Genomic DNA, 12,699 nt, shown 5'->3' on the forward strand with positions numbered 1-12,699 from the left:
CTGCCGAGAGTATAGAGCTGGTCCACAGTTCCACGACCTGGACGAAAACCACACTGTTCCTCCTGAATCCGAGGTTCGACTATCCGGCGTAGCCTCCTCTCCAGTACACCTGAATAGACCTTACCGGGAAGGCTGAGGAGTGTGATCCCACGATAGTTAGAACACACCCTCCGGTTCACCTTCTTAAAGAGAGGAACCACCACTCCGGTCTGCCAATCCAGTGGTACCGCCCCCGATGTCCACCCAATGCTGCAGAGTCTTGTCAACCAAGACAGCCCCACAGCATCCAGAGCCAAGGCTCTGAAATTCCATCTAATATGCCGAAAATATTGTCTGATTACAAAGAAATATTGAAAAAGTATATGAATAAGAAGATATAATGAACCTTTTTGAGTACTTTGTTCAGAGTTCAGATTGGACTTGATTTTGTGCTAGGTATTTGTGTTGCGCAAAAGTACATAGTCATTCATAAACAGATCATATACATTTATTGAAGTGAGGCATTTATGTACCTGGATGAGAGCTAAGTTCCCCATGATCATGTTCCACATGTCCTTGCTTGTGTCCATTTGACCAATATTAGCCTGCAAGACAGAGCATAACACAGAAAGTTATATCACATGTTTGGACGTGCTGCTGCCTCTAGGCCCCGCCTGAACAATAAGACATTCAGTAATCGACACAACGATGCTCTGATCTCTGATTCCCCAAAGTCCACTTATCTCATCTCGCCTCTTTTACTAAAAAAACAGACACACACACAAACACATACACAGATGTTGTCAAGCATAAAGGGTGTTGGCCACAGGGGTCTGCTTTGTATCCAATGCAATGATTCCAGACCTCACACACAGACACCTGAATGGTACTATGTACAAATTACACATCCACAAACGCGCTGTAGTGATGTGCGGATCAATACTGAAATATCAGATCAGATACCAGATCTTTGTGCAGACTGCGGCTGGACGTTAGCCGCTAGCTAGCTAGCCATGTCTTAAAGCACCTCTTCCTGAGGGCGTTTCAGTGTTTTAGCTTCACCTTTATCGTTAGTTTTTAAGCCAAAATGCGTCCGTTCTCTCTTTTCTGTCTACAAGCTGGGTCTGTTGGTAAGTACTCCGTGATTGTGCGTTGCCGAACATGCTCCTCTGCTCGTAAAACAAGAGCAGCATAGTGAAAAGTCAAGTATGAGGGGTGCCATTTGATTGATTGATTGAGACTTTTATTAGTAGATTGCACAGTACGGTACATATTCCGTACAATTGACCACTAAATGGTAACAGTTTTTCAACTTGTTTAAGTCGGGGTCCACGTTAATCAATTCATGGTAAAATGTTGATATATATTTAGAAAAATGCTTAAATATACACGATGGCAGAGGGGTTAGTGCGTCTGCCTCACAATACGAAGGTCCTGAGTAGTCGTGAGTTCAATCCCGGCCTCGGGATCTTTCTGTGTGGAGTTTGCATGTTCTCCCCGTGACTGCGTGGGTTCCCTCCGGGTACTCCGGCTTCCTCCCACCTCCAAAGACATGCACCTGGGGATAGGTTGATTGGCAACACTAAATTGGCCCTAGTGTGTGGATGTTGTCTGTCTATCTGTGTTGGCCCTGCGATGAGGTGGCGACTTGTCCAGGGTGTACCCCGCCTTCCGCCCGATTGTAGCTGAGATAGGCTCCAGCAGCACCCCCCGCGACCCCGAAGGGAATAAGCGGTAGAAAATGGATGGATGGATGGGCTTAAATATACATAATGCTTATAAATATTTAAAGACAAAACTTTGTGTCATAGGTGACTACCGGTAAGTATATTATTATTAATTATTAGTTTAAAATGTTCAGCTTTTTCTCATTACAATCCGATTTTTTGCTCTTTTTTTTCATACATTTGACTGTTTTTATTTTTAATTTTTTAAAGAAACATGATATTATTCAAAAATACAAAACCCAAAACCAGTGAAGTTGGCATGTTGTGTAAATCGTATATTAAAAACAGAATAGAATGCTTTGCAAATATGGTGATATCCTTTACACACCGATTGACACGGTTTTTGATGCAGTGCCGCCTGAGGGTTTGAAGGTCACGGGCATTCAGTGTTGGTTTTCAGCCTTGCTGCTTACGTGCAGTGATTTCTCCAGATTCTTTGAACCTTTTGATGATATTACGGACCGTAGATGGTGAAATCCTAGAATTCCTTGCAATAGCTTGTTGAGAAATGTTCTTAAACGCATTTGTTGACAAAGTGGTGACCCTCGCCCCCATCCTTGTTTGTCAATGACTGAGCATTTCATGGAAGCTGCTTTTATACCCACTCACGGCACCCACCTGTTCCCAATTAGCTTGTTCACCTGTGGGATGTTCCAAATAAGTGTTTGATGAGCATTCCTCGACTTTCTCAGCCTTTTTTGCCAGCTTTTTTGAAACATGTCGCAGGCCTCAAATTCCAAAAGAGCTAATATTTGCAAAAAATAACAAAGTTTTCCAGTTGGAACGTTAAGTATCTTGTCTTTGCAGTCTATTTATTTAATAATACCACCTTAACATTTGACAACCAAACAATTACACAAGGCGAATCAGTAAAGAATCTGGGTATTATCTTCCACCCAACTCTCTCCTTTGAGTCACACATTAAGAGTGTTACTAAAACGGCCTTCTTTCATCTACGTAATATCGCTAAAATTCGTTCTATTTTATCCACTAGCGACGCTGAGATCATTATTCATGCGTTCGTTACGTCTCGTCTCGACTACTGTAACGTATTATTTTCGGGTCTCCCTATGTCTAGCATTAAAAAATTACAGTTGGTACAAAATGCGGCTGCTAGACTTTTGACAAGAACAAGAAAGTTTGATCATATTACGCCTATACTGGCTCACCTGCACTGGCTTCCTGTGCACTTAAGATGTGACTTTAAGGTTTTACTACTTACGTATAAAATACTACACGGTCTAGCTCCGTCCTATCTTGTCGATTGCATTGTACCATATGTCCCGGTAAGAAATCTGCGTTCAAAGAACTCCGGCTTATTAGTGATTCCCAGAGCCCAAAAAAAGTCTGCGGGCTATAGAGCGTTTTTTCTATTGGGGCTCCAGTACTATGGAATGCCCTCCCGGTAACAGTTAGAGATGCTACCTCAGTAGAAGCATTTAAGTCCCATCTTAAAACTCATTTGTATACTCTAGCCTTTAAATAGACCCCCCTTTAGACCAGTTGATCTGCCGTTTCTTTTCTTTTCTCCTCTGCTCCCCTCTTCCTTGTGGAGGGCGGGGGGCACAGGTCCGGTGGCCATGTATGAAGTGCTGGCTGTCCAGAGTCGGGACCCGGGGTGGACCGCTCGCCTGTGCATCGGCTGGGAACATCTCTGCGCTGCTGACCCGTCTCCGCTCGGGATGGTGTCCTGCTGGCCCCACTATGGACTGGACTCTTACTATTATGTTGGATCCAGTATGGACTGGACTCTCACAATATTATGTCAGACCCACTCGACATTCATTGGATTCGGTCTCCCCTAGAGGGGGGGATTACCCACATATGCGGTCCTCTCCAAGGTTTCTCATAGTCATTCATATCGACGTCCCACTGGGGTGAGTTTTTCTTTGCCCTTATGTGGGCTTTGTACCGAGGATGTCATTGTGGCTTGTGCAGCCCTTTGAGACACTTCAATCAATCAATCAATGTTTATTTATATAGCCCTAAATCACAAGTGTCTCAAAGGGCTGCACAAGCCACAACGACATCCTCGGTACAAAGCCCACATAAGGGCAAGGAAAAACTCACCCCAGTGGGACGTCGATGTGAATGACTATGAGAAACCTTGGAGAGGACCGCATATGTGGGTAACCCCCCCCCTCTAGGGGAGACCGAAAGCAATGGATGTCGAGTGGGTCTGACATAATATTGTGAGAGTCCAGTCCATAGTGGATCCAACATAATAGTAAGAGTCCAGTCCATAGTGGGGCCAGCAGGACACCATCCCGAGCGGAGACGGGTCAGCAGCGCAGAGATGTTCCCAGCCGATGCACAGGCGAGCGGTCCACCCCGGGTCCCGACTCCGGACAGCCAGCACTTCATCCATGGCCACCGGACCTGTGCCCACCCCCCCTCCACAAGGGATAGAGGGGAGCAGAGGAGAGAAGAAAAGAAACGGCAGATCAACTGGTCTAATAGGGGGGCTATTTAAAGGCTAGAGTATACAAATGAGTTTTAAGATGGGACTTAAATGCTTCTACTGAGGTAGCATCTCTAATTGTTACCGGGAGGGCATTCCATAGTACTGGAGCCCGAATACAAAACGCTCTATAGCCCGCAGACTTTTTTTGGGCTCTGGGAATCACTAATAAGCCGGAGTTCTTTGAACGCAGATTTCTTGCCGGGACATATGGTACAATGCAATCGACAAGATAGGACGGAGCTAGACCGTGTAGTATTTTATACGTAAGTAGTAAAACCTTAAAGTCACATCTTAAGTGCACAGGAAGCCAGTGCAGGTGAGCCAGTATAGGCGTAATATGATCAAACTTTCTTGTTCTTGTCAAAAGTCTAGCAGCCGCATTTTGTACCAACTGTAATCTTTTAATGCTAGACATAGGGAGGCCCGAAAATAATACGTTACAGTAGTCGAGACGAGACGTAACGAACGCATGAATAATGATCTCAGCGTCGCTAGTGGATAAAATAGAACGAATTTTAGCGATATTACGGAGATGAAAGAAGGCCGTTTTAGTAACACTCTTAATGTGTGACTCAAAGGAGAGAGTTGGGTCGAAGATAATACCCAGATTCTTTACTGATTCGCCTTGTGTAATTGTTTGGTTGTCAAATGTTAAGGTGGTATTATTAAATAAATGTTGGTGTTTAGCAGGACCGATAATCAGCATTTCCGTTTTCTTGGCGTTGAGTTGCAAGAAGTTAGCGGACATCCATTGTTTAATTTCATTAAGACACGCCTCCAGCTGACTACAATCCGGCGTGTTGGTCAGCTTTAGGGGCATGTAGAGTTGGGTGTCATCAGCATAACAATGAAAGCTAACACCGTATTTGCGTATGATGTCAGCAGGGCCAAGAACCGAACCCTGAGGAACTCCGCACGTTACCTTAACATAGTCCGAGGTCACATTATTATGGGAGACGCATTGCATCCTGTCAGTAAGATAAGAGTTAAACCACGACAAAGCTAAGTCTGACATACCAATACGTGTTTTGATACGCTCTAATAAAATATTATGATCGATGGTATGGAAAGCAGCGCTAAGATCAAGAAGCAGCAACATAGATGACGCATCAGAATCCATCGTTAGCAGTAGATCATTAGTCATTTTTGCGAGGGCTGTCTCCGTAGAGTGATTTGCCCTGAAACCGGATTGAAAAGGTTCACAGAGATTGTTAGATACTAAGTGTTCATTTAGCTGCTGTGCGACAATTTTTTCGAGGATTTTCGAAATAAAAGGGAAGGTGGGACACCGGTCGGTTGTTGTGATTTAGGGCTATATAAATAAACATTGATTGATTGATTGATTGATATAAGTTGAAAAGGATTTGCAAATCATTGTATTCTGTTTTTATTTACCATTTACACAACGTGACAACTTCACTGGTTTTGGGTTTCATACAAAACCTTTGAAAGTTTTTACAGAGATGTTAGGTATATTTGCAAACAGTATTGGTATCGCCAAAATCCCATCTTGAATTTCACTCGGAAATAAAATCAGTGGTCACTACTCGGCAGTACATGCATGACATAATAAAGACCAGTGAGAATAAAAAGTAAATTAATGCGATCACTGGTCTCACAGGCTGATGATTGATAGCCAGAGAGTCCCGTTGTAAAATGGCAGCATTTGTTTACGATGCAGATCATTAAGTACATTTTTTAAAATCATTTAGAAATGATATGGCCATGGGAAGATGGCGCCTATCTCATTGACTAGGCAGGAGGGACGTACACAGACATATATTTACAACTGCAAGCACTTGAGAGCCCAACCAACCTGCAATAACTTGCATGTTTATGGTCTGTGGGAGAAATAGAGAACCCATGCAGGCACATCGAGAACATGTAAACTCCACTCTGAAAGGCCCCAGCGGGCAGGTTTGAACCCAAAACCTTCCTGCTGAGAGGTGACGCCGCTAACCACCACACCACTATGGCAATAGGCTGAAGTAGGGGGAAAAAAAAAAAGGGGGTGAAATGTCTGTTGGCTTGTTTTGGTTGGTTTTAAAGGTGTCGTATGTCAAAGCCAAGTGAGCACATGCTACTAAAACTTCATGTTTGAATGCATGCACTGCAAAAACTGAAATCTAAGTAAGATTAAATATCTCAAATAAGGGTGATATTTGCTTATTTTCTGTCTGATAAGATAATTCTTCTCACTAAGCAGATTTTATGTTAGAGTGTTTTACTTGTTTTAAGTGTTTTGGTCCTAAATGATCTCAGTAAGATATTACAGGTTGTTGCTGAGATTTGATGACCTATATTGAGTAAAACATGCTTGAAACTAGAATATCAAGTGTTGCAAAGCTGTGTCATCAACACTCACAAGCAGAGGTGGGTAGAGTAGCCAGAAATTGTACTCAAGTAAGAGTACTGTTACTTTAGAGATTTATTACTCAAGTAAAAGTAAGGAGTAGTCACCCAAATATTTACTTGAGTAAAAGTAAAAGGTATGTTGTGAAAAAACTACTCAAGTACTGAGTAACTGATGAGTAACATACACACACATATCATATATATGTATATATATATATATATATATATATGTATATATATATATGTATATATATATATATATATGTATATATATATATATATATATATATATATATATATATATATATATATATATATATGTATGTGTGGGAAAAAAAATCACAAGACTACTTCATCTCTACAGGCCTGTTTCATGAGGGGTTCCCTCAATCATCAAAAATATCCTGATGATTGAGGGAACCCCTCATGAAACAGGCCTGTAGAGATGAAGTAGTCTTGTGATTTTTTTTCCCACACATACATATATTGCGCTCTACTACGGTATCGAGCACTATTTTTTGGATAACCTTATTAAGACATATATATATATATATATATATATTTATATATATATATATACACACACATATATATATATACACACACATATATATATATATATACACACACATATATATATATATACACATATACATAATGTATATATATATACACACACACACATGTATATATATATATATACACACACACATATATATATATATATATACATACATTGATATATACAATATATAATTTTTATTTATTTATTTTGCCGTTTTTGTTTACATGTTAAAGGTGTTTTAATGAATATACATGCATGTTTAACACATATAGATTCCTTTCTTTCATGAAGACAAGAATATAAGTTGGTGTATTACCTGATTCTGATGACTTGCATTGATTGGAATCAGACAGTAGTGATGATAACGTCCAAGTTTTCAAATGGAGGAGAAAAAAAGTTCCTCCTTTCTGTCTAATACCACATGAAAGTGGTTGGTTTTTGGTATCTTATTTGTCCAGCTTCCATATTCGTTTTTATACACTTTACAAGAAATACATTAGCGGCAAACTCCGTCGCTTGCTAGCTTGTTTGCGCTGGCTTTCGGAGACTCTTATTTTGAAAGCGCAGGCGCGATGGAGCGGCACTTTTATTGTGAAGACAGGAACTGTGCAGTCAGTCTTTAGGCTTTTGACGGGATGTACGGTTGAAATAAAAAAAGGATCTTTTTTCCTTCACACTTTTGATTGATTGATTGGAACTTTTATTAGTAGATTGCACAGTACAGTACATATTCCGTACAATTGACCACTAAATGGTAACACCCGAATACGTTTTTCAACTTGTTTAAGTCAGGTCATGTGACCCCTGGCTCTGTTTGATTGGTCCAACGTCACCAGTGACTGCATCTGATTGGTGGAACGGAGTGAACGTCACCAGTGACTGTATTTGTTGAAACGCAGGCACTATGAAGGTCTGTCTGACAGACCAAAACAAACAAAGCGTGCATTAACAGATCGATAAAAATTAGTAGCGAGTAGCGAGCTGAATGTAGTTAAAAGTAGCGGAGTAAAAGTAGCGGAGTAAAAGTAGCGTTTCTTCTCTATAAATATACTCAAGTAAAAGTAAAAGTATGTTGCATTAAAACTACTCTTAGAAGTACAATTTATCCCAAAAGTTACTCAAGTAGATGTAACAGAGTAAATGTAGCGCGTTACTACCCACCTATGGTTATTACATTAGTCAGTGTGTTTCTCCGCATTTTTGCATGCCTTAACTTGCACTAAAACTTTATGAGTGCATCAGGCCTGGTAAAAAATAGTAAACCGTATTTTCCGGACCATAGGGCGCACCGGATTATAAGGCGCAATAAAGGGGTCATATTATTATTATTTTTTAAATGTAAAAGACTTCTTTGTGGTCTACATAACATGTAATGGTGGTTCTTTGGTCAAAATGTTGCATCGATTATGTTTTACAGATCATCTTCAAGCCGCTTTCTGACAGTCGCTTCAGGATGCGCCGTTTTGTGGGCGGTCTTATTTACGTCGACAGCGTCTTCTCCCCGTCATCTTTGTTGTAGCGGTGTAGCGTGCAAGGACGGGCGTGGAAGAAGTGTCAAAAGATGGCGCTAAGTGTTTTAATGACATTCAGACTTTACTTCAATCAATAACGGAGCAGCATCTCCTAATCCGAAAACAACAACAACGCCGGAAATGTGTACGTGAAAAATCATCCGACCGGAACTCTCTAATACCGCATTTTAAGGACTATAAGTCGCTCCGGAGTATAAGTCGCACCGGCCGAAAATGCATAATAAAGAAGGAAAAAAACATATATAAGTCGCATTTTTTGGGGAAATTTATTTGATAAAACCCAACACCAAGAATAGACATTTGAAAGGCAATTTAAAATAAATAAAGGCTGAATAAGTGTACGTTATATGAGGCATAAATAACCAACTGAGAACGTGCCTGGTATGTTAACGTAACATATTATGGTAAGAGTCATTCAAATAACTATAACATATAGAACATGCTATACGTTTACCAAACAATCTGTCACTCCTAATCGCTAAATCCCATGAAATCTTATACGTCTAGTCTCTTACGTGAATGAGATCAATAATATTATTTGATATTTTACGGTAATGTGTTAATAATTTCACACATAAGTCGCTCCTGAGTATAAGTCGCACCCCCGGCCAAACTATGAAAAAAACTGCGACTTATAGTCCGAAAAATACGGTAACTGTTTTAATGACATTCAGACTTTACTTCAATCAATAACGGAGCAGCATCTCCTCATCCGAAAACAACAACAAGGCCGGAAATGTGTCCCGTGAAAAATCATCCGACCAGAACTCTCTAATAACTAAAGTTCCTTGGGTGTCTAGTCTAGTACCCGCACTCTTTTACTATGAAGCCACGTTGATGTAACACGTGGCTTGGCATTGTCTTGCTGAAATAAGCAGGGGCGTCCATGGTAACGTTGCTTGGATGGCAACATATGTTGCTCCAAAACCTGTATGTACCTTTCAGCATTAATGGCGCCTTCACAGATGTGTAAGTTACCCATGTCTTGGGCACTAGTACACCCCCATACCATCACAGATGCTGGCTTTTACACTTTGCGCCTATAACAATCCGGATGGTTCTTTTCCTCTTTGGTCCGGAGGACACGACGTCCACAGTTTCCAAAAACAATTTGAAATGTGGACTCGTCAGACCACAGAACACTTTTCCACTTTGTATCAGTCCACCTTAGATGAGCTCAGGCCCAGCGAAGCCGACGGCGTTTCTGGGTGTTGTTGATAAACGGTTTTCGCCTTGCATAGGAGAGTTTTAACTTGCACTTACAGATGTAGCGACCAAGTGTAGTTACTGACAGTGGGTTTCTGAAGTGTTCCTGAGCCCATGTGGTGATATCCTTTACACACTGATGTCGCTTGTTGATGCAGTACAGCCTGAGGGATCGAAGGTCACGGGCTTAGCTGCTTACGTGCAGTGATTTCTGCAGATTCTCTGAACCTTTTGATGATATTACGGACCGTAGATGGTGAAATCCCTAAACTCCTTGCAATAGCTGGTTGAGAAAGTTTTTTCTTAAACTGTTCAACAATTTGCTCACGCATTTGTTGACAAAGTGGTGACCCTCGCCCCATCCTTTGTTTGTGAATGACTGAGCATTTCATGGAATCTACTTTTATACCCAATCATGGCACCCACCTGTTCCCAATTAGCCTGCACACCTGTGGGATGTTCCAAATAAGTGTTTGATGAGCATTCCTCAACTTTATCAGTATTTATTGCCACCTTTCCCGACTTCTTTGTCACGTGTTGCTGGCATCAAATTCTAAAGTTAATGATTATTTGCACACAAAAAAAAAGTTTATCAGTTTGAACATCAAATATGTTGTCTTTGTAGCATATTCAACTGAATATGGGTTGAAAATGATTTGCAAATCATTGTATTCCGTTTATATTTACAGCTAACACAATTTGCCAACTCATATGGAAACGGGGTTTGTACTCTGATTCGGACTACCTACTGAAGTGGACTGAGTTTGATGCAAAGAGATCAGATTTGAAGCACTTTGGAGCGTTTAGACTGGCTTAAATTTTTTTTTGATGTGTGTCACTTGAGGACAAAAAAAATCTGATTTGGTGTACAGTGTAAACGGGACCTATGTCCGCGTATTTAAAGTTCCAGGAACTCCACGGGGTCCAGATTTTTGATCAAATCTTATTAGTTACACTCAATAAACGATTAATCAAAGCAACAGAATCTACATTTTCCTTAAGCTTTTTTCTAATGTAGATAATTGATGAATTGTTGCAGCCCTAATACGTTTCATAGTACATTGGTATTAGTACATTGTGAACCCGTTCTCAAACAATGGCAATAAAACTATTCTGATTCTGATTCTGATAGTATTTATTGTTCAAATTGAAAAGTTATGTGAATCAAAACCTCGGAAGGCTGGCTCGTACTAGGGGTTACATTATGTTTTTAGCGTGATAAGCGCATTATGAAACTTACAGTCGTTTTAATCTCCCACTAATTTGCAGCGGCATGGAATGAAACGTGCTCCAGCTGAGGCCAACCAATCAAGAGCTGACAGTAATGTCTTTGGACAAGCTACAAACTCTGGCCCAGTTTGTGAGGGCTAATGCTTGAACTGGTTTAATCGTAAGCCTCGTTGCATTGATGCTAGCGGGTTTGTTACCTGGAAAGAAAGGTAATTCGCACACCCTGTAAGATTTTAGGTACACTGCAAAAACTGAAATCTAAGTAAGATGAAATATCTCAAATAAGGGTGATATTTGCTTATTTTATGTCTGATAAGATCATTCTTCTCACTAAGCAGATTTTATGTTAGAGTGTTTTACTTGTTTTAAGGGTTTTGGTCCTAAATGATCTCAGTAAGATATTACAGCTTGTTGCTGAGATTTGATGACCTATATTGAGTAAAACATGATTGAAACTAGAATATCAAGTGTTGCAAAGCTGTGTCATCAACACTCACAAGTATAAAACTACTTTTTTCAAAGTAATAATTTCTTATTTCAAGCATGAAAAAAAAAATCATGACTTTAAACACAATTGTGTCTCATAATTAAAACAGATGACAGCCAAATGGACTTTTCTGTTTTATTTTCAATGACACAATAGAAAAGATGTACTCTTTTAGAAGTACAGTTGGTACAGTACAGTAAACTGACAGTTAATATTTAAACATTTGACATTTCAAACCATTTTGAACAGATATAGTTCATGCACATTCAGATAAATTCTTCAAAATTACAATCCAAAAAAAATTGGCTGGGGGCCGGGCTGTAAATATATATATATATATATATATATATATATATATATATATATATATATATATATTAGGGCTGCAACAACAAATCGATTATAAAAATAGTTGGTGATTAATTTAGTCATCGATTCGTTGGATCTATGCTATGCGCAGAGGCAATTTTATTATTTTTTTATAAACCTTTATTTATAAACTGCAACATGTACAAACAGCTGAGAAACAATAATCAAAATAAATATGGTGCCAGTATGCTGGTTTTTTTCCCAATAAAATACTGGAAAGTATAGAAATGTAGTTTGTCTCTTTTATCCGATTATTAATCGATTAATCGAAGTAATAATTGAGAGATTAATCGATTATCAAATTAATCGTTAGTTGCAGCCCTAATATATATATATATATATATATATATATATATATATATATATATATATATATATATATATATATATATATATATATATTAGGGCTGCAACAACAAATCGATTAAAATCGATTATAAAAATAGTTGGCGATTAATTTAGTCATCGATTCGTTGGATCTATGCTATGCGCATGCGCAGAGGCAATTTTATTTTATTTTTTATTTTTTTTATAAACCTTTATTTATAAACTGCAACATGTAAAAACAGCTGAGAAACAATAATCAAAATAAATATGGTGCCAGTATGCTGTTTTTTTTCCAATAAAATACTGGAAAGTATAGAAATGTAGTTTGTCTCTTTTATCCGATTATTAATCGATTAATTGAAGTAATAATCGACAGATTAATCGATTATCAAATTAATCGTTAGTTGCAGCCCTAATATATATATATATATATATATATATATATATATATATATATA

At 39.1% G+C, this 12,699-nt stretch overlaps 1 protein-coding gene across 2 annotated transcripts in view; it reads right to left on the reverse strand.

The window, feature by feature from the left end:
* slc41a1 (solute carrier family 41 member 1) overlaps positions 1–12,699 on the reverse strand; it is a 121,017-nt gene that overhangs the window by 24,903 nt on the left and 83,415 nt on the right. For both annotated transcript variants that reach the window (XM_061924020.1, XM_061924019.1), the window contains one exon: positions 513–584. In XM_061924020.1, coding sequence (XP_061780004.1) covers positions 513–584 — 72 coding nt within the window. The remainder of the gene's footprint in view (positions 1–512; positions 585–12,699) is intronic.

Source organism: Nerophis lumbriciformis, linkage group LG28 (assembly GCF_033978685.3).
Source record: "Nerophis lumbriciformis linkage group LG28, RoL_Nlum_v2.1, whole genome shotgun sequence".
Lineage (NCBI taxonomy): Eukaryota > Metazoa > Chordata > Actinopteri > Syngnathiformes > Syngnathidae > Nerophis > Nerophis lumbriciformis.